The sequence below is a fragment of the Equus przewalskii genome, chromosome X (assembly GCF_037783145.1).
Source record: "Equus przewalskii isolate Varuska chromosome X, EquPr2, whole genome shotgun sequence".
NCBI classification, from domain to species: domain Eukaryota; kingdom Metazoa; phylum Chordata; class Mammalia; order Perissodactyla; family Equidae; genus Equus; species Equus przewalskii.
Genome location: NC_091863.1, coordinates 4,956,077 through 4,979,451, shown reverse-complemented (window position 1 = coordinate 4,979,451; position 23,375 = coordinate 4,956,077). Strand labels below are relative to the sequence as shown.

Here is a 23,375-nt window from a genome sequence, read left to right as displayed (position 1 = left end):
ATTCCTAACTAATAAGTTGTTGGGGGTTTTTTTGTTTTTTTTTTTAAGATTTTATTTTTTCCTTTTTCTCCCCAAAGCCCCCCAGTACATAGTTGTATATTCTTCGTTGTGAGTCCTTCTAGTTGTGGCATGTGGGACGCTGCCTCAGCGTGGTTTGATGAGCAGTGCCATGTCCGCGCCCAGGATTCGAACCAACGAAACACTGGGCCGCCTGCAGCGGAGCGCGCGAACTTAACCACTCGGCCACGGGGCCAGCCCCTGTTGGGGTTTTTTTTAACTGATAGAAGCAGTATTGACTACAATATCAGAATAACAGAATGAGATAATCTCTAGAACTGATATATGAAGATCACAAGAAAAGCTGTAGGTTTTTTTTTTTTTTGGTCTGAGTTAGAATTCAAGTAATATTTTGACTCTGTATTATATAGAGAAAGTTTATCATTATATTACTCTAGTCCATCGAGCCTTTTGCGTGGGTGATGGATTATTAATCCTGTCATTATTGACTTATCTGTGTGAAACAAAATTGTGGAATACTCTTCATTACCATGTATTTATATAAAATTATTTCTGTGGTCCTTAGGCTTCTGTTTCTTCATGAATTAGACATTTCACATGGATGTGTAGCCCAGTCTCCATCATAGCAAACAGTGACAGCTGGCCTGGCTGCCAGCTGGATTGAACTTGATGGAAATCTGGTTATCAATTTACAGTTACTCTGAAATAGAAAATCATTATTTTTCAGCAGCTTTTTAAACTTTTTTTTGCCTTGTCTTTTTCAGTTTTGAAAAAATAGGTTAGTCTTCCAGGTAATATTTACTACATAGCGTTTATAGAATGTCATCTCTAAATATTTCTTTAGAGGTTTCTCAAAATTGGATACCTAGAGTCACTGTTTTTGAGTAATCTTCAGAAATCCAAAAATTAAGAAAGACAGCAATGTACCAAGAATCATTAGTGGAAGTCAGTATGGCAGGGTTTCTCAACTTCTTTTTCAAAATTTTATTTTAACCTGTCTCCCTTTGATGAAAAAATCTCATATGTCTCTCCTCCCCTCCTGTGTTTCCTCACCCCAAATGGGAGATTCTGACCTATGTCCTGGGGCTAGGTATCTCCTTTTCTCTCTTTCTCTCTCCTCTATTTTGAGAATCACTAACAAAGAACGTTCTGTTGGACATGACTATTTGTTCTCTATAGCATGAAAGCAAAGAAGATATCTTTGCAACTACAAAATTATTTTTCAAAGCACATTTACTTCCCCTGGCCCACTTGTCCCTGACCCTGAAGAAAACAATTCTGATTTGCCCTACCTCCATCACGCATTGCAGTATTTTACAGTGTATGAGAAACAACACTGAACTGAAGTAAATAGACCAGCTCCACTCCTCTTGCCTGCATACTCCACAGCAGGGGTTGGCAAATATTTTCTGTAAAGTATCAGATAGTAAATACTTTTAGCATTGTGGGAAATACAGTCTCTGTCAACAGACACACTACTCAACTGTGCTGTTGCGGTGGGAAAGCAGCCACAGGCAATAAATACGTAAATGAAAGGGTATGGCTGTGTGCCAATAGAACTTTATTCATAGAAGCAGATGGTGAGCCATAGTTTGGCAACCCCTGACCTAGAGCAAGTAAGCCTGCAAGCCTCAATGGCCTTTTCTGTAAAATGAGGAAACAATATACTAGCAATATTCCTATAAAGGTCAATTAAATGACACATAAGAAGTTGTTTTATAAACCATTACGCCCTGTGCCATGGTATTTATAATAATTGTAGATATCAACATCTCATTCATTCTCCCAACAAAGCATTTTTTATTCACTTGTTTTTTGAGCACAGTACACCTGAAGGAAATTTAGCCCTATATTGGGGTTCTGTCACAAACATGCCAGTGTCTGACACATATCCAGGCACACACTGGATGCTGTGGAAGTTCTTGCCTAATGAATAACTAGGCTCTTTCAGTAGAGAATACCTCATCAGGTTGTTTTTCAAGTTTCCCCTTAAATTATATGACAGGAGTTGTTTGAATTTATAAACCTCAGTGGATGTTCTTCACATGTCCCATAACACGTCAGCTTGTAGGGCAAAATTTGACCAGTACGGACAGATGAATAGCCTGGCCTGTTTGGGAGTAAAGGTGCCGCTGTCCCGTTAGAAGTGATTCCATTACTTCTGGCTTTCAGCGCTGTAACCCTTAGAGAAGAGTCCCAGTAGGCCCCCACCCCACCATGGGGCATGCGATTTGATTTTCTGTTGAACACTTGTTTATTCATAGCTCTTTGGCCGCAGGCAGTTGACTTTAATGTGGAGCATGCTTGGAATATGGTCAGAGGTTGGAAGAAAGGGTATTAGGACAAGTGACAGTACTGTAGGGCCAGCAGCAAGTTTGTTTTTGCAACACATACTGCTCAGGAATTTGTTCTGTGTTTGGCCTTCCCATTCCTTTGAGGATTATGGTGCCATGTGCAGAAAACTAACAAACTCCAGGCAGAACCGTCCTGGGAAGAACCAGCAGAGTTGTTTCTCTTGAGGAAGATTTTGGAATCATAGAAGCTCATGGCAGTAGCTGCCAGCTTAGGGAATGTTACCCACGAGGTCGAATGTGGGCAGGACTTGCAGGAACATGTGGCAAACAGCCAGAGAATTCATGGACAGTCTTTAAGATACAGAATTTTACACTTTCAGTAGCACACAAGATGTAAAATGTTTTCATTTTAATTTGGAGGTTGAAGAATGTTTGCTGCTGCTGTTGTTTCCAGAAATTTTGCTAGAATCAGCATCCCTGAATGCATGTGTGGTTGTTTGGGAGCGATGCAGCTCATGAGAGCATAAATCAGGAATAAGATGCACTCACTGCGTTTAGAATATCTGAGCAGGTGGGGTTATGGTTACAGAGGTGCTAGTAACATTGCAAATTTAATCAACTCATTTGATAAGCTGTATGTTTTCCGTAGTCATTTATCCAATCAGAATAAACTAACAAGAGCGAACAAAATTTGGAAAAAGGATTTTCAATTCTCTGAAACAGCAGTCATTAACCCCATGGTAAATGAGAACACTTTGCAATTTAATGAGCCAGATTGCCCTTCTTTTCCTTAAGTTGAATAAGTCAGATGGGCTCTTACTTAAAGTTATATGACACATGGTACATATTCTTAGTTTCCCTTGATGAAACCTAAATGAATTTTTACGTCATTGGTGAGATAGTCTGTTGAGAATATGAAAGATAATTTCGGAAGGTGTCTTTTCTTCTCTAGATATTAACCGGTTACAGAAATTGTTATCCATACCCAAAGCAATTGGAAAAAAAAGCCCTGGGACGATAAGGCACAGAACCAGGTATTTTAGGGCCTTCTTACTGCAAACCTCCCCTTTTAAACTGTGTTTATATAGCCATATATAAGCATATATACTCATATACATATACACAAACACATGACTATGTATGTGTCCATATAGTACACATAATATGATTATATAATAATGTGTGTTTGTTCTTTCAAAAATAATGACAATATGCAAATTATCCAGCTTGGTTCTATTTTAATCCAATCTAGTTATGTTTTCTCCTCCACCAAAATGTAATTCCCTCAAAAGAAATTTTCACTTTTTATTTATTTACTTTTGTTCCCTTTGAGGGAGTTGGTGTCTGGCCAAGGGTATTGTAAACAATGTTGTCTGATCCTTTGGTCACCAGCTTTAGAAATAAAAACAAGTAAGAGAGATTAAAAAAAAAAAGACCCCTTAGAAAAAAATGAATGAATTGTCTTAACTAAGTTAAGGACATTTTATCCTAACCCGTTTCTCCCTCCTCACTCCACTTTTGTGCTCCACAGCTCAGTTTTGTTTTTTCTACATTACATTTTAAACAAATGTTCAGGTGAAACTCAGTGTACAGACTTCTCCACTAAAGATTCCTGTCTGTGGGGTGCTCAGCCATTGCCAGACTTTTTCTCTTTTGTCTATGCTTATCAACTGAAGGATATTTCCAATGACAGATACATCATGTGTGTTTGTTTATTGTTAGAGCTCATTATGTTAATATGTCAGTTCAAGGAGGGATTGAGACTCTTTTGCCTTGAAATAGCATAAGGAATATTGTGTTTGTGCTTCTTCAGTCCTTCCTCAGCATACAGGTCAGCAGAAGCTTCTAGAAGCTTCTCCAATCTGCTCTCTCCATCCCTCTCCTTTGGGCATGGATCTCAGGAGCCACTTTGGAAATAGAAAGATTTCTGGTTGGTCAATTTATTTTTAAGTTTGCTGCATAAAATGCCAATTTCTGGTTCTTATAACAAAAATGGAATGTCCTGTGGTGGTGGATGCTTTGTTCAGTGTCAACAGTAAACTTGGCTTTCCACTTTGATTAGATAACAAATCCCAACGTAATTACACATCTTTGTACAAGTGCACTGTCATCAGTAAAAATTTAGGTACATCTTATGTAAAATAATCTAGTTAAAGCTTTCATTATTTTATTTATTTATTTATTTTTTCCAAGGAAGCTTAGCTCTAAGCTAACATCTGCCAATCCTCCTCTTTTTGCTGAGGAAGCCTGGCCCTGAGCTAACATCTGTGCCCGTCTTCCTCTACTTTATATGTGGGACGCCTACCACAGCATGGCGTGCCAAGTGGTGCCATGTCCACATCCGGGATCTGAACCAGCGAACCCTGGGCCACCCAGAAGTGGAACATGCGCACTTAACTGCTGCGCCACCGGGCTGGCCCCAAGTTAAAGCTTTTAAACAATTGAAGAGTTTCTTGATTCTGTCAAGCTCTTATATGGGTACATGATATGTGTACAAAAATTGATTTGCTTCCAAAACAAATCCCCAATCAAATTAGTCCTCATAAATAGTAATTTAAGAGCATATCCAAGGCCTGGATTGTGTTAGAAGGAAAGAGTGCTGTTGAGAAATCCATGCTCATTCTCTTCACGTGGGAAGTATGTCGTTGACACGTGCTGACAAGGGGTGTTTCTTTCCACAGAAGTGGGTGGATGGAGGCCTCACCAATAGCCTTCCCATCCTGCCTGTAGGCCGGACAGTGACCATCTCACCCTTCAGTGGACGATTGGACATCTCCCCGCAGGACAAAGGGCAGCTGGATCTGTATGTTACTATCGCCAATCAGGATATAATGGTGAGTAATTACGTTCACTGATATTTGAAGTGTCTTAATCTTCTAAAATTTTCTACATGCTTCCAAAACTTTGGAAGCTCATCGATAATTTTATGTACAGGTTGAATCTTCTCAGTGTATGTGTTTTAGTACTTTACAACATATGTCATCATGCATATGGATCTGGGCACCTATAGACTGGGAGTGTGCAATCCTTCTACTATTGATTAACTGTCTATTTGTGAAATGTTTTCTGTTTCTTCATTTCTTTTTCAGGTTAATAAACTGGCAGGATTTCAGTACAATTTTAAATTAGATCATTTATTTGTTTAAAAAGATGGCAATAATTAAGTATGCAGAAATATTGGAGAAAACCTTAGGGACTCAACTGAATAATTTACGTAAAAATATTGGTTCCCTTAATCCAATCTAATAGTTCTCAACAGGAAATTATATTATATGCAGGAGACATTTAGCAATGTCTGGAGACATTTTCGGTTGTCACATCTAGAAGGTGCTACCAGCATCTAGTGGGTGGAGACCATGGATGCTGCTCAGCATCCTACAATGCATGAGACAGCCTCACCGCAAAGTACCTGGCCTAAAATGTTGAAAGTACCAAGGCTGATAAACCCTCATATAGTCTATGGGTGGGGTTAACTTTTTCAGTTTAATTTTTCCTTCTGATTTTTTTATAGCTAATTGTATCTGTGATAAGAAAACTTAGGTTACAGAAATAACATACATTACCTGTACTGTAATATCCTATAGCTTCATTTTGTCTTTCTATCCTAGTTGTCTGTGGCAAATTTGGTGAGGCTTAACCAAGCCCTTTTCCCACCAAGCAAGAGGAAAATGGAATCATTGTATCAACGTGGCTTTGATGATACCATTCAGTTTTTACTTAAAGAAAATTGGTTTGAATAGAATGCTTAAAAGTTTATAAGGCAAAACACATTTCAGACAGTTTTTGGTGGAAGTTTCTAATTAAATCCTTCTTTTAAAAAAAGTATCAGAACTCTGTCAATTTTATTTTTAGTTTTTAATATTTGTAATTGGTTTTAATACTTAGATTATTACTTGGTGCAAGGGAATAAGAGGCATTTTATTAGAATTTGGCAGCATCTTCAAGAAGGATACACTCAGGTGATGAGGAGTCCTTTTCAGAGAACGATCATGTCCTTTGAAAAGCCTGTTTAAACTTTAGCAGGGTAGGCTCTTTGGGTAAACCATAGAATGTTGAAAATGGAGGGCTGCCATGTGTGCATCCTCTCTACAGAGGGTGTGGCAGCACCCTTTTGCCATAAAGCATGGGTGTTTCAGGTGTCCCGTAGTTCTAGAATAGAAGGAACCATGTTCTCAGGCTGATCTGGGCTGAGCACCACTGTCCAGGGTGCTGATGAGAGAGGAAGGATCGGAGAAATAGTCAGCATCACTAAAGGCCTTTGAGAAGGGTGTAGGAACAGAGGTCTGCTTTGCACAGGCGCACACAGTTGCTCCTCGTAAGGAGGTAGAGGGTGGCCAGAAGAGGGTAGACCAGAAGCCCAGGAGATTTTGAAACTAGATATATTTTCCTCATTCTTCAGTAGAAGTTTACCCCTCCCCAGCTTCCTCCCTCCAAACCTCGACCCTCAACTGAAGTGATGATCAGGCTATTTTGATGCTTCCCTGTTCTAAAACCCAGCCTGTCATTCATATTCTCTCTCTCTACGTGTCAGTTTCTCTGTCTCTCTGTTCCTACAAGGCCATACTTCACCAGATGTTCAGCTGTTAGTCTATATACTGGATATATCTGCTCTAGGAACTTAAATAGATAAAATACTGCTAAACACAAAGAACCAAGTCAACCAAGTAGCCTGGTAAATAAGAATCGAATCCAGAATAATCATTCACTTATCATTTTTAAATCATGTTATACCGATCCCAGTTTTTAAGTAGTTGTTCTTTTGCTTTGAGGACTTGTATGTGGGTTTATACTAATTCACATACACTGTGTTAAATCTGTTTTTATGGGGCTTTGCCAAGCATGAACTCTTAATTACTAAGAAGCAGTTAGAAACAAACCAGTTTAATTGCATGTCTTTGTTATACATTTCTCTTTTTACCATTTGAAACCATTCTTTAAATCAATTTTGTGGTTCTTAAAAGCCCCAAGTACACAATTTTTAGCATATAAACACCAACTATTGCCTCGTTTCTTATGAGTTGTGCAGACTTATTGTAGTGATGCTCCTGGGGTATGTGTTTTTTCCTGCTCTAGTAAGCATGTAGTTAAATCTTAATATGTTGTTTTAATAAGTGATGTGAAGTGGATGAATTCTCAATTCATTCTTAGGTCTGTTTATTCACTAGATTTTTCTCCTTACTTTTTATCATTTCATGTGAATATTCTATTCATATGATAGTTCAATAAATTCTTTACTGATGCTTCTTCCAAGCAAAAACAAATCTTAATATATTAGACTTTATGAAAGTATTTTCTATCGACCACATATGTCTTTGACCATGTTGGTGGATGGCACTTTCCTTGTAAAACATTGTAAGGTCACTGACAGATGGGTCTGCAGTGCAGCATCTTTCTACCATGAGAAAATACTGCAATGTAATGAAGCCCATAATTTGAATGCATTTGGCATTTGTTCTCCAGGGGTGCTCTACTCAATTCTTATATGAGGCAAGTCAGAGAACATGCTCTGTGGTGGGTAAAGTGCATCCTCACACACCTAGACTAATGGAAGAGAGGCATGAACAATAGGCTCCGCCATATTGCTGGGATCAGCATTTCGAAGAACTGATATATGGAAAACCTGAAGAGACTTTCTGGCCCAAATACTGATACGTTTACAGGGTAATTACTGTGATTGGCGGCTTGATAAGTTCCCAGTTCCCTGTTGGGGCAATTTCCTGATCTCTTTGAATCTGTCATTTAAAATTTCATTAGTCTTTTTTTTCTTCTTTTCAGTAACGCTCTTTACTTTGTAACTATGGTGACCCACTGCTTCCGTTGACAATTAGAGAAAACAGATTTGGTTCTGAAGTTAAATAATGCTCAAAGGAGCAAGCAGTATATTAAAAAAAAATACCTCTGTTTCATTCTGGATTCACAATATCGGACGTATCGCGTGCGTACCAGAAGCTTGTAAGGAAACAGTCGTACGGCCCTGGGCGTTGAATATGATTTTAAGCAGACATAAGCACTTAAAATGGACAGATTTCAGGTATTCTGATTTTAATTTTTTCTGGTTTTTAAAGCAGATAGATATGATTACTTCTCTTTTTATATTTATAAATATTAGTCATGAAGGTTTTTGGATCCAGTCCGCTAGTTTTACAGTTGAGGAACCGATAATTAGGGAAGCTCAGGGTTTTGAGGTTTTTCTTGTCTAAGCAATGTCTACACTATAGCAAAATAAAATTGAAAGTTGAATTATATAACTTAAAACAGGAGGAAAAGCAATTATTGCAGATCAAGAAAAGTGGACAAATTTTTAAACAATAATACTAATAGTAGTTATTAGTATTACTATCTGCAGACTGACAATTTAGTTGGGCCGAATTCCCCACGTAATTGCTCAGCTCTGCACTTAATTTTGCCTCTGGTGCCACAACTCAAAGCTTCGCTTACTCAAGTTTAATACATATATTTATGTATTCTTCACATATGTCCCCTCAGGATAATTTTTCCTGTTCTTGACTGACTTAAAGAGGGACAAAAATATGGTTCAATTTTTTCCATGTTATAGAAAGCATTTCTAAATATGCAGTCCTGTACAACCCATAATAGCATGTCCAACTTAATCTTGAAATAAGGTGAAGTTACTTTGTTGAAAACATGAATACAGACACACATACTTAAACATACATATGTATGCATGTACACATATAGCTAGGTACAACAGGTCATGGCATGTACATTTTAGCTGTGCAGAGATGAAGCATTCACTTAATGCTCACTTTCATTGTGTTTACAAGTGTTCTTTAAACCATATAGATTCAAATTCACTTTTGTGGGCAGACCAAGTAAAGTGCAAATCGGTATGTATTACCAGCTTCTGGAAAACTGTACAGTTCCAGCCAGTCCAAGAGCATCAGCCCTCTCCTGGTGGGTTCAACAGCTTTGCCATGTGACCTTACAGCTATGGGCAAGCTCAAGGCCCTCCAGATGGGTCACTGGTTCATAGGCTATGATCTGTAGGCCAAGAAGCTTCATGGATTGAGAACTGTGCCCAATCCTGTGCTAGAAGGTTCAGGCCAAATGACATACTCTCCCTTATTTGGCCTTGAGAATGGATTTGAGCCATACAAAGATTCAATAGGACACACATGTAGGTTCCTGCCCTAGTGGAGCTCACCTGAGCAACTAAGCAAACCAAGATGTGGATAATTCAGGCCACACAAGAAGTGTGAAAGAGCCAGAAGGCCAGAGATGCAGGGGACTGCCTCTCCTTTAGTCACAAAGCAAGAAGAGACCATTGAGACGTACTGGTATCCATTGCTAGCCAAGCTCAGAGCTCCACCTTCACCCCCAAAGCCATCACTCACCTGGACCAGAGCGGCCCACAGGCTCACGATGATGCCTGTTCAAATCCAAAAGTTGCTTCGTGAAAGGACAAAATTTGCCAGAGGAGTGATCCATCACTGGACTTACTGACATCAGGGACACTTTGACATAGGGCACATTTCACAGCCCCCCCAAAACTTAGCTCCTGGCAAGGACATGGGACTGGGAAATGAAGCTGTACTGACCAGCCCGAAGCATAAATACCTGACAGTGATTTCACATTCAAGGGAGTTACCAGCATCAATTCCCCTGAAAGAGGGAAGGATCCTTTTCACTTTGCCACTTCACATTGCTCCTTCCACTGGCTGAACAGAATCCTGGTAGTGAATGATGTTATTGTCCATATCAAGGTATCTTAGTCTGTTCAGGCTGCTATCACAAAATACCATAGACTGGGTGGCTTATAAACTACAGAAATTTATTTCTCACAGTTCTGGATGCTGGCAAGTCCAAGATCAAGGTGCTTGCAGATTCAGAGTCTGCTGCGAACCAATTTCCTGGTTCATAGACATCTGCCTTTTCATTGTATACTCACATGGTGGGAGGGGTGAGGGAGCTCTCTGGGGTGACTTCTATAACACACTAATCACATTCGTGAGGGCTCCACCCTCATGGTCTAATCACCTCCCAAAGGCCCCACCTCCTGATACCATCATATTGGGTTAGAATTTCAACATATGAATTTGTGGGGGACACAAACATTCAGTCTGTAGCACAAAGGGAGATAGAGTTGCTGCTATAGAATGAAGGGAGGGAGGAATGGGCATGAAACATAAGTGATTCCCTTGGTTTCGCCTCTATCACTAGTGGACTAGTTAATGGAAAACTACCGTGACCTTATAATTCCCTTGGTTATCCCCTCTACTGCCATCACTAGTGGACTAGTTAGTGGAAGACTTCTTGACCTTATCTGGCAGGAGCAAGGGTACAGATCACTCAGGACTGAAGATGTGGGTTATTCCACTGGAGAATGGGCTCTGATCTCTTGAAGTGTGACTGAAAGCAAAGGGAGTGTGGAAGGGAGAATGAAGGAAGAAGGTCAGTATTAACTCAGGAGCAGTGAGAGCCACAGGCCGGGTATCCTGTCACCACAGGACAGGAGCAGTGCCCAGGGACGGCCAACCTGATGCCAACAGTGAAGACTTTGCACTGTTTTGAAATGCGGTCTTCAGCTGCTGCCAGCTGTGGGAGCCCACCACATATCCTGAGTGCGTTCTCTCTGTGGCTTGAAGACAGTCAGACCAGTGTCTGTTCCTTGCTACTGGAGGATCCCTCATTGATTTAGTTAAAATACGTAAATACCTGCCTGATACCTAGGGAAAAGTAGACAAGGCCTTACAAATTATTTTTCTATTTCTCATGTTTAAAAATCCTCATGAAAGAAAGCCCTATTGCGCATGTTTTAGAGTAACGCTCTCTTTCTTCCTAAAGCCTGAAAAGGTTGGTAAGCACAAAAGGGTTTCAATTAGGTTGTCAGTTACGGAGATGGAGATCCACCGTTTGTCTCCAAATGGGGAGCTTGGTGCTTCCCTGGAGAATCATCATTTCAGTATGGATTTTTTTTTTTTTTGGTGAGGAAGATTGGCCCTGAGCTAACATCTGTGCCAATCTTCCTCTATTTTGTATGTGGGATGCCACCACAGCATGGCTTGATGAGTGGTGTGTAGGTCCACGCCCGGTATCCAGACCCACAAACCCTGGGCCACTGAAGTGGAGCACACGAACTCACTACACCACCGACCAGCCCCAAGTATGATATGTTTAACACTCCGAAACTGAAGGAAGGAGCTGAAGATCATATGAGTTGCTCTATTATCATTCCTCATATTTCATAATATTGTTGTCAGCTCAGTAGCTCACAAATCCTCTCTTAGCACACTGAGAACTAAATACATAAATGAATTTAAACTGGTTTCCTGGTTTTACAATCTGAAAAGTTTTCTCCTAACAAAGTTAGGTTATTTGGTTAGGTTATTTGATTATAACCAGCTATATATTGTGATGTTTGGTATGCCATTTTCTTCTGTGACTTCCAAATTTTCTTGACTGTGACCTACTTTATATGGTGACCCAATACATAAATGTATATATTTTACATATATATGAATAAAAAGAATTTTTCATAAAACAATACTCATGTGTAATGCTTTTGACATTTTCATTCCATTTTATTAACAAATATTGTAATGAAATATTTAAATGATTTCACAGCTGCTAATGAGTCATGATCTACAGTTTGAAAACACTGTTCAAACCAATTTTAGAACATTACAGGCACTGAACTTCTCAATCTGTATTTAAAATGCCTTTATCTTTTTTTAAAAAACAGCTTTCAAATATGGCTTTGTAGAATAATGAGTAGTGTATTTGAAATAATTTTCTTTTTATTTGTCCTGTCAGCGTAATTCTTAGGTATAGTTTATCTAATTTTATGGCTATAGAGTATCTCACAGAAATAATTTCGACCCCAAAACCCAATTGTTTTCTATTAATATAGTATTTTGCTACCTGCTGTAAGAGAGCTATAAATAAAAATTCCTTAGTTTATGTGCATTTTATCTATGTAAATACACTAAAATGATGATAGTAATTCCATATTAGAAATCATTAATCAATTAATTATATAAACCAGAACATATTTTTATTTTTCAGCTACATTATAGGTTTTCAAATAGCAAAGTGAATATAGCTTTAAATATGTAAATACATCATGTCTTATGTAGGCCATGGGCCCCTTTCAACAGATTATGTAATCACTTGGCTAGATTCTCTCTTGAGTAATTTAGTATTCTAGGCTAATTATATGAAAAAGTACAAGTGATTTCATTGTTATTTGTTATTATTTTATATACCAACAATGTACAATATATTTGTTTGTTGTGTTTTGCAATGCCTGCACTCTCCTTGTCAGTAAAATGTAATCAATTTACTATTAAAAATGAATGCATATAGAGTCAGAATCAACTCCATATGCAGTACTATAAAATACTTTGCTTAAAAATCTTTCTATAATTCAGGTTTTATACTGATCTCTCACATTTGCTTAGAGGCAATAATTCATTGGTGGGCATCCATATATCATTTTAAGTGTCATTTAAGTAGTGGCTATTACCAGGAAGATCAAAATGGCACCAATGTAGTTTTAATGTACATTTCAAAATACCAGTGATTTACAAAATGTTTACATGCATTAGAAGGACTGGAGAGAAGATGTTTCATCTGTTGCTTTCTGGTCTATCCCATCAATTTTTATTGAGAATTTAGTGTGTGTCAGAATCTGTGCTACATGCTTGAGATGTAGAAATGAATAAATAGGGTTGGTCCCTGACTTCATGGAATATTTGTTTCACTGGGTGAGTAGATAGTAACAAGTAAATGAGTAAATAAGCAAGGTTTTAAAAATGCAGACTGTATTAAATTACAAAAGTAAATAGAATATTGTGCTGTAGAGTAATGGGAGTGGCCTCAGATAAAGTGTCTCAAGATCATCGTCACGGTTACTCCCACTGGCACCTTCCTCTGAGTTCAAAATGTAGTTCCATTTCCTCAAGATGTTGTATTTCCATTTGCTGGGAAATTATTGTATTTTTGTCATTGTAATGCCAATCTTCAGCGTCTTTGATGTGACTAACGCCTGCCTAACCATATATAGCTGCCCTTTTGAAGACATTGTTAGAGATACCAGTTCTTGGTAGTTTTGTTTCTTCTGTTGGTGGTGATGCTGTTGTGATGGTTGTGATCCTTTTTCGATGCTTTTCCTCTTGGATTAGCTTAAGAAGCTTTGGCACAGATAATGCAATAGAATCGTGAATAATGAAAAATATTCTTTTTTTGTTGTGACGGTGGTTTGGAATGTTCGGAGTGCTTTATCAGAGAGAGAGGCATCCATATCCATATAGTTCTTTCTTTTTGAAAATATTCTTCTATTTAATTGTACAATATTTTTAAATACTAGAAAAAGAAAAATACAGAAAATATTAGAAGGGACAACCTCATATTCCATAATTTGTTGGCAATTAGCTTTTTTTCTTCAGACATTTAAAAAATAACAAAAATATTAGATTTTAAAGCTAAAGCTCCTCTCCACTTATTCTCTCCCTTTTCCTTTTCCCAAAGGTAATAATTATACTGAAATTGGCCTGTAATAAACAAATACATATCTGCACATATACACACACATACATATATAACAAAATAGAGTGTGTTTGCGTGCCTTTCAAAATTTATGTAATGTCATCATTCAGCGGGTATCTTTTTGTAATTCATTTTTCTCACTCGACCTTATATTTTCAATTGATCCTTGCTGATACATGGAGGTCAGGCTCACTCATTTCAGTTGTTATATCAATGTATCAAAATTTCTTTATCCATATTTCTGTTGGATGGACATTTAAGTCATTTCAAGTTTTCCACCCTGACAAATAATGTTGGTTGATATGCCCATCTCAAACATGTTTCCTTGTGCCATTTGTGGGCCAAACTCTAGGGTGTCTATGCACAGGTGGAATGCGGGGTCATCACAAGTTACACGTATCTTCAACTTGAGTAGCTACTGCAAACACCTCTCCAAGCCAGAGGCACCTGTTTCACACATGCAGCCCTGAGCCAGAATTCCTGTCACCCCTCGTGTTTACCTAGGCCTGGTTTCCTCTGATTTATTAATTTTTTCTAATCTTACTTTTGTTTTACTTTACATTTGCCTGATTACTAGAAAGGTGGACATTTTTAAACAATAACAACTTTTTTTTAATAGTCATAAATATTGGATGTTCAGTAAAAAAAGTTTTCCTGAATCACTTGTAAGTCAGTTCCCAAACCTGATGTCCCACTGACCCCGAAGTACTTTTGTGTGTATTTCTGATAAATGAGAAAGTTCTCCTATGTAAACACAATATTATAATCAAAATCCAGGAATTAACATTGATACATTGGTTGAATCCGCAGACCCCATTCGAATTTCATCAGTTGTCCCAAGAGTGTCTCTTGTGACAAGAATACAGGTGAGAATCACATGCTGCGCTCAGTCTTCATGTCTCTTCTGTCTCCTTCAGTCAGGACCATTTCTTCAGCCTTTATTCAGCTTCATGGCACTGGGAGTTTGGAAGATTATGGGTCTGTTTTTGGATTAGTTTCCTAGGGCTGCTGTAACAAGTACTGCAAACTGAGTGGCTTAAAACAGCAGAAAATTATTCTTCCACAGCTCAGTAGGCCAGAAGTCCAAAAATCAAGATGTTGGAAGGGTTGGTTCCTTCTGGAGGCTCTGAAGAAAAATCTGTTCTGTGTCTCTCTCCCAACTTCTGGTGGTTGCCCATAATCCTTGGTTTTTCTTGGCTTGTGGCAGCATCACTTCCATATCTGCCTCTGTCTTCACAAGGGCTTCTTCCTTGTGTGTGTTTGTACACTTTTATATTCTTATAAGGACACCAGTCATTGGGTTTAGGGCCCACTCCAAATCCAGGATGATCTCATCTTGAGATCCTTAGCAAATTATATTTGCAGAGACCTATTTCCAAATAAAGTCACATTTTGAGATTCTGGGTGGATGTGAATTTTAGGGGGATACTATTTAACCTAGTACAGTTATTTTATAGGATTCCCCTCAATTTGGGTTGATCTGATGTTTCCTCTTGATTGGCAGGGAGATCACAGGTGTGGTGCTGCCTTCTTCTCATTGCATCTTATCAGATGGCACACGATTTAGCCTTAGTTAAGGTGGTGTCTGCCAGGTGTCCCTGTAAAGTTACTCTATTCCCCTTGATAATCAAGCAGCTTCTGGGGAAGTATTTTCAAAATTATATAACTATCTTGTTCCTCATCAAGCTTTCAATTGTTTTTTTATGTCTGTATGGACTCATGGTTTCTTGTTTTACTCAATGAACTATAACCTGCTATTATCATTTATTTTGATGATAGTTGTCCTCAACTTGATCAATGGGAGCCTGTTTGGGCTGACTCCTGTGTACTTTTAACAGATCTTCATCATTCTCTGAGCAATTCCTTGCTTTCTGGAACACCTTGCTCCAGGCTCATCTTGTACCTTCTCTGCCCCAGCTCTGGAATCAGCCATTTCTCCAAGGATTGTAGTTCTTTTTACTAGAAAATGGTATTTATATTTATGGTATGTATAAACCAAATTTATTAGCCAAACAACAGTGTTATTGGTGTGATCCTGCTCCCAGATCCTCTCAGTAGATGGAGCTGGTGAATTTGTATGCGTGTGTATGTGTGCACGCATGTGCTAACATTTACATTTATATTTATTTATGTGTCTATCTATGTGTCTATCCATCCATTCATCATCTATGAAAAACCAAGAGTTCACAAAGACACATCCAATTCCAGGGTTCATCCCTTTCTGCCTGTCTTCAGTTATGGTTAATATATTTATTTTCGATCAATCCCTTAATGTAACTGATCTGTCACTTCCACTGCTGCTCTCACCCCTGGAGGACGACATGTTCGCTCAGCTCTGGTCTGACTCCCCATTCCAAGTTGCCATCCTTGATGAGTATTCTTTGAAGAAAGTTTATTGACCATTTAATGTTTCCTCTTACATGCATTAGCTTTTGTATCTTTTGCTGATTTCTATATTGAGCTGTCTTGTTCTTCTTAACTTGTAGGAGTTTTTTATATTTTCTCCGTCTTGCTTTTGCATTACACCTTTTATTAGGTTTATTCTTGTGCTTATTTTGAATTAAATTCATTTCCTAAAATACATTTTATAGTTTTGGCTAGTGCGTAGAAATGCTGATAGTAGTTGCATAATGATCACACTTACTCAACTCCATCTTTAGTTGTAATTAATAGATTCTTTTGGGTAGTCCACCTAGACGCTCATATCGAGTATGAGTTGTAAGAGCGGCCTTTGTTCCTTTTTAATAATTAGACCACCTAACTCTTCTCTTTCTATGTCCTCTATCTCAGCGTTATACTGAACTAGCAATCAAGTCATTCTTGTCTTTTCCTGTTTTGAAGGAAGCAGTTCCAAAGCTTTGTCAGTAAATTTACTGTTTACTTTAACTTAAATATTCTAATCAACTTAATGAAGTTAACCTTTTTGAGTCTATTTAGGGGATTTTGTTTGACTTATCATTGATGAATGATATACTTTGTATTTTCTACATATAGTGATGGCTTTCTTATTCTGCTAATGCAATAGATTACACATTGATAGAATGTACATATCTACTCTTTCCTTGCTTGCCTACTTGGTTGTGATATCTGTCTGTCTGTCCATCATTCAGTAATTGTATTCTGATAACTCAACAATAAAATCCTAAATTAAGTCACTATGCAAATTGCCTAAAGGAAAAACATTGTTGTCAGATGCATTATAGTAATTTGATAACTTTCAATATGCATGCTAGATTAATAAAATAGCAACACTCAATTAAGAATAAAAGAAGTTTCAATTAAAAATATTCAAAAAATTATTCACAAATGACAACCCTCATGCCTAGTAATTAAGCGTGAAAGATATTCCCATTAAATCAAGAATAAGACAAGTATGTCTGACATCTATGCCCTTATACAAATAGTTCTGGAAGCTCTAGAAAATACAGGAACAAAGGTAGATAAAAGCTTAAAAAATGGAAAAATAGCAAAACGATTATCATTTGTAAGTTGTGTCTAGCACCATGAACATGACCTAACACACGGTTGGTCCTTGATAGTCGAGGAATAAGTGAATGACTCAGGACTTAAAAATGCAAGATAATCAACTGAAAAAATATTATAAGAAGTTAAAGAATTCATTAAAATGTCTATAGTAATATACGAAAATTAATAGTACTTTCATACCAGCAGAATTTAGAAAGTGGAACAGTACATTCACAATAGCAAAAAATATGTATTACATCTAAAAGATGTGCAAGAGACATATGAAAACTCTACACATTTACCTGCATGTGCGATAATGACATACAATGTTCCCGATTGGGAAGACTAAATGCTGTGTGGCATCTAGTCTCCTCATATTAAACCACAAATTTTACAAATTTCAGTCACACTCTCGGCATTTTTGTTTTCCAAATGTGACAAATAGATGTTAAAGTTCAACTGGCAGAATAAATGCTCAATGACAGCCAAGAAAGGTTAAGTAATTTCTTAACCTTAACTTTCTTAATTTCTTTGGTGAATTTTCTCTTAATGTCTTTTATCTATTTTTCGAAGGAGCCTTTAGAGATGTTTCTTATTTAAGGGAAGCTGAATAAAGAGATCATTTTTAGGATAGTTAATTACAGAAGTTTTTGTTGCATGTGAAGAAAACCCAATCCAAATTATCTTAAGGCAAAGCAGGATAAAAGAAAGGGGAAGGAATGACTGGTACATTCGGCTGTGCATCCAGGGTGTATCGGGCACACCTGAACACAGCTGCTCAAATGAAGCATCAGATATCATCTATCACCAGAACAGCTTCTCTCCAGATGGTGGTTAAGGTGGCTGCTCTCTGAGCAGAACTCATATTTTACCACATAAGCGGCCACGGGGCATAGGGAGGAGTTTTTATTATTTTTTTAATAGGCCTAACAGAAAAGTCCAAGAGAAAATTCTGATTGGGCTTGACTGAGTCATGTGCCATCTCTGACCTCCTGTGGGCTTGGGGAGTGTGTATTCTGACGGTTCATGCTCGAAGCCCATGTTCACCTCTTTGGCCTGAGGCCCAAACAATATGCAAAGAGATAAATACGGAAATATTTTTATTACTGGCTTTCTCTAAAGAATAAAATTGATGTTTGCAGAGTAATGCTATTAAAAGAATCTCTTCCTCTAGGGAAGCCAAAGTTGTATAGTTTCATCGTGTGAGTTGTCTACTGTTGAATTCAGCAGAGAAAGCCAGTAAAATAAGGATGGAAAAGCCATTGGATGTGACGCCACGGTGACCGTCAGTGAAAGCCGATTTTGTGGAGCAATGGGCTTGGGAAACAAAGAACACTGAGTTGAAGAGTGACATTAAATGAAACTATGCAGACAAGATTCTAGTCTTTAGTTTGCTTTTTAAAGATTGGCACCTGAGCTAACAACTGTTGCCAATCTTTTTTTTGTTCTGCTTTTTCTCCCCAAATCCCCCCAGTATATAGTTGTATATTTTAGTTGTGGGTCCTTCTAGTTGTGGCATGTGGGATGCCAGCTCAGCATGGCCTAATGAATGGTGCCATGTCCACGCCCAGGATCTGAATCGGTGAAACCCTGGGCCACTGAAGCAGAGTGCGCGAACTCAACCACTCGGCCATGGGGCCGGCCCAAGTCTTTAGTTTTCACATGATGGCTTGCAAAAAAATTGAGAAGTCCTTGAATGATGACAGTTTAGGTCCTTGATTTCTAATTGTGGTCAGTGAATCAATACTGGGGCATTGCTGGGGAACTTATTGGAAATGCAGAATCTCAGGCTTCATTCCCAACCTAACGAACAGAGAATCTGCATTTAACTATGTTCCCAAGTGATCCATTAAGTTTTGAGAAGTGCTGTTTAGATGGCGCTTTCCATAGTGATGGGAACAAGAAATTGTTCTAGGAGGGTAGTAAATGGCAGATTCTACAGACAAGATTGCCATATTTTACAGACAGATTTTTCCAAGATGTCTGATATTAAAGGGATGGAAAGGGGACAGTAAACTTGAAAATGAGATGTATGGATAGACATGATTGTTAGTTGGGGACTTGGAAGAAATGAGATGCGAGAGTCTGAGAGAGAAACACAGAAATACCACAATTGCAAGGTAGTTTGTTTCTGATGCGAAATTGCATGAAACATTCTGTCCATAGAACTGTAGTGTTGGTGAGCAAGTTTCTAAACTCACCAGAGAAAATGGCATTACCTTTGACAGTAGTGGAAAATGAATATCCAAATTCCATTACCATTTGAGGAAAAAAAAGCCTATTAATAAGTGAGAGGATGTTCTACAGTAACTTATTTTAATGATTAGTGGTGGCAATATTTGTCTTTCTACCTCCAATGTTGGAATCACTTTAGGAGTTCACTTAATAATTTAAAGTTTAAGACTTTATAAAATAGTTTATATGTTATATTTCTATTATACCCAGATTTTGCAAAAATCTTAGTTTTCAAGTTCTATTAAATTAATTTTAATGTTTAAAAAGAGCCAATAGCAAATGTTTGCTGGTCAGTTCACGCCTCTACTATCTGCTAAACTCACTCCTCTCCTACCCCACACTTTTGTTCCTTCTCTCTTCTGCTTAGACATCACGTTTCCTCAGTTCCTCTCAGAATCAGCCTATTTACCTCGCCTTCTGCACCATGGAGGAAATAAAATGCATCCGAAGGGAATTCCATCTCCTTCTCAGAATCAGTTTATTAATCTTCCTTGACTCACTCCCATCTTCCCTTCCTTCCTTCTTGCTAAAATGGAGAGAATGTCTCTCCCCACTCCTAGACCAAAATGTGCGCATTGACTTTCTAGCCTGTCACGTCATATTTTCAGGGAGCTCTTTCCATCATTTATCTGCTCTCTCCTACATCGTCAGCCTCTCCCTTTCTCATACTTTCCATCACCAACAGACTTCATTATCTCCCGTATTAAAAATTAAAAGTTCCCCCATGCCCCACTTCCCCCTTGAGACACCGCCGTCTCTCTCCACTCACCTTCAGAGCCAAATTTCCAGGGTTGTACCACTGCCACCTCCATCACCCACGTCCTGTAAACCCTCTTCCATCCTGGTCTGGCTTCTGCCCCCACCCCACCATCCAGACTGCTCCTGCTAAGCTCCCAGGGGGTGGAAGTAGACAAACACAGGGGCGTTTCTCGTGGCTTATCTTCCTTGATGTCTAGGCAGAATTTGACAGGTTACCCAAACATTCACGCTCTCTGGCAGTTTTCCACCTGGGTCCCTGTCGGTTTTTCTTAGCGTCCTGTGTCAGCTTCTTCCTTCACCACAACCTCCCAAGGTCCTCAGATCATCTTGCAAGCCCTCAGGCTTTCCTGCTCATTCTTCTCAGCTGGTTAATGGGTCTTCAAATGCAGCCCATCAGCTGATGAGTCCTAGGATCCAGCCCTGATCCAGACTTCCCACTGTATGGTCCCCAGACCCATTTATCCGACTGCCTACTGAATGCCTCAACTTGGTGGTCTCTGAGGTACCTACACACTTGACATATCTTTAACCAAACTCTCAGTCTCATCCCGACTCTCACTCTGAAACCCTCAATTATGGTCTTCTTTCTCTGGTGGTCCCCATCTCCGATCCAGATGTAGGATTATGTGTATACAGCTTTCAGTTTTTCTTACTATCCTTTAGCTTTTAATTCTTTCATCTTATTCTTTTAACTGCTAAATTATATCACATACTTTCCTTTCAATGCTGAACATCTCTATTACGGATTAATTCTAGAGCCAGCCCTGATGGCCTAGTGGTTAAAGTTTGGTGCTCTCTGCTTTGGTGGCCTGGGTTCAGTTCCCATTCGCAGAACCACACCACTAGTGTGTCAGTAGCTGTGCTGTGGCGGTGGCTCACATAGCAGAACTAGAAGGACTTACAACTAGGATATACAACTGTGTACTGGGGCTTTGGGGCAGAAAAACAAAGAGGATGATTGGCAACAGATGTTAGCTCAGGGCAAATCTTTCCCAGAAAAAAAAAATTAATTCTATAAATAGCCAACAAATCCCTCCTTGGAGTGATCTTCTTTGCTTCCTATTACTTGAAATATTTTAAGTCACATTGTTCTCAATTAGGATCATATCCTCTGTATTTACAGGATCTTGTTTACCACATTCCAGAGGGCATTGTATCCTTAGTTTCATCTCTCCTTTACCAGCAGGTATTTCTAGAGTTTAATTTCAATCTTAACCATTTCTACTAGCTATAAACAACGTGAGATATTGATGCATCTGCCCTTTTTAATGTTGATAGAGTCCCTAATATCCAAGAAGTTTATGTGCATGAGGAGTACCACTATTTTACTTTGATATCCAATTTATATTTATATAGCATTCTTCTAATATTTGTATTTTATTTGTATAACCAGTAAAGGTAAAGCTTATTAACTTGACAAATTGGATTTCCATAGACATTTAAACATTGATTGCACACCAAATGAAATTTTTCTAATCGTTGAATTCAAATCACAGTCTGATATATCTGATTTTCTGAACTGTTTTAAGCACTATATGAAGCAAATACAATAAGCACACAATTTGTTGAAAATTGGATTGCTTCACTTAAGCTAATCAGGTCAAAAGTGCTAATAACTTAAATTTAATGGTGTTTCTTTATTATCTATATTCTTATTCCCTCTCATGCATTTTTAGGGTTGTCTTTCTTGCATTTCATCAGTTTTACCAATTGTGCACATGTCCAGTGTTTCAATAATCTCACACACCCTAAAGATAAAGAAAGAACATTCCAGACTTCCCACAGTTGAAGGATCTGGTTTATTAACCAGTGTATTCCTGGTCTAGGTCATGAGATCTTTTTGCACCTTCCAAGTTGATTTTACCAGAGTTGATTCCTTAACAGAAGAAGTCCAGCTCTTATAGTTAACTTTTGTCCTTTCCATAAGAAATTGTCCAAATCACTGCTTACGACAGTTTGTCAGTTTTATTTTTTCGTAAGCCTACCTTTAATTCCCAAATCTCACTTAATCTGAGCATCTCAACTTCTTACTACATTCATTATAAGCTTATTCTTGCGCAACTTTGCCTTCATTTTACAGACCAGGCTGGGCCTTCTCTGCCAGTGCTTGTTCTGAAGGGGCCCTGCTCAAGTCCAGTTACATCTGAAAGTTTAGGTCAATGCGGCTCGTGGAAGTTACTACTCTTGTTGCTCATCCACCAGTTAGTCCTGGGTATTGGTTTCTATTACCATTATTATTATGAGATTGTCATTCTCGGTGTCTGGTCCCTTCAGCTCTTACATGCTGATGCTTGTCCCTCACGCCTACACACTGACCACGTGTCCTGCACCCTTCAAGTTGAAGGATTGTCAGTTCTGTCCCCATGAGTTTGTCTACATTTTTGGATGGTGGTAAAAAAACAAAATGATGAAGTTGCTTTTGATAGCCATCTGCCTTGCTCGAGAAATAGTATCTGAACACCCTCACAGACTATCACCAGCTGTGACTTCAGAACCAGATTGGTCCCTTGGAAATAAAAACAGGTGTTTTACATACCATAAATATAGTTAGACAGATGGAATGCTTAGAATAAAGAAAAATACTCCTTACCTACTTATTTTAGTTCCCATTATCTTGTTCTTCCTGAATAATCTACAACTATCTGTAGAAGGTTATTTATGGGAGAACAGGCATGAGAAAGAAACAAATTTCTATTTACAGTATAATGAAATGTAGAAAATCGATGAATATAGAAAGACGCAAAGCAGAGCTAATGGGAAGTACTGAATTATGATACGCAGTTATTAACATTTATATTACTCTTTGTTTTGTACTTGCTGATGTTTTTTGATTGTGACAGCATTTGTTCAAATGATGTCTTTGTACTTTTGATGAATACTCTCATTTAAAGCTCTGCCTACATTCTGCAGATTTTTGTGATGAGGAGCCTTATTCTTTCACCTTTCCTGATGCCAGATAATCTGCAACAATATTCACAGAAATATTATATTCCTGAAATTTTGTGAAGGAAAAAGTCACTTATTTTTACAATCACTTTCTACATGCAAAGCATTACCAGTATGTTATTATTTGGGCTGAAGTATTTTCCCTTCAGG

At 38.3% G+C, this 23,375-nt stretch overlaps 1 protein-coding gene across 30 annotated transcripts in view; it reads left to right on the top strand.

The window, feature by feature from the left end:
• The window catches only part of PNPLA4 (patatin like phospholipase domain containing 4), a 134,034-nt gene that overhangs the window by 21,297 nt on the left and 89,362 nt on the right, over nucleotides 1-23,375 (top strand). For 23 of the 30 annotated variants that reach the window (XR_011536094.1, XR_011536097.1, XR_011536096.1 and 20 more), the window contains exon 6: nucleotides 4,994-5,146. Coding sequence is in view for 13 of the 30 variants with exons in the window: in XM_008538779.2 (XP_008537001.1) it covers nucleotides 4,994-5,146 (153 nt within the window). In the remaining 17 variants the exon portion in view is untranslated. Of the gene's footprint in view, nucleotides 1-4,993; nucleotides 5,147-5,920; nucleotides 11,820-23,375 lie in introns of those variants that run through there. The other 7 variants (XM_008538781.2, XM_070605446.1, XM_070605445.1 and 4 more) reach the window with 1 other exon arrangement.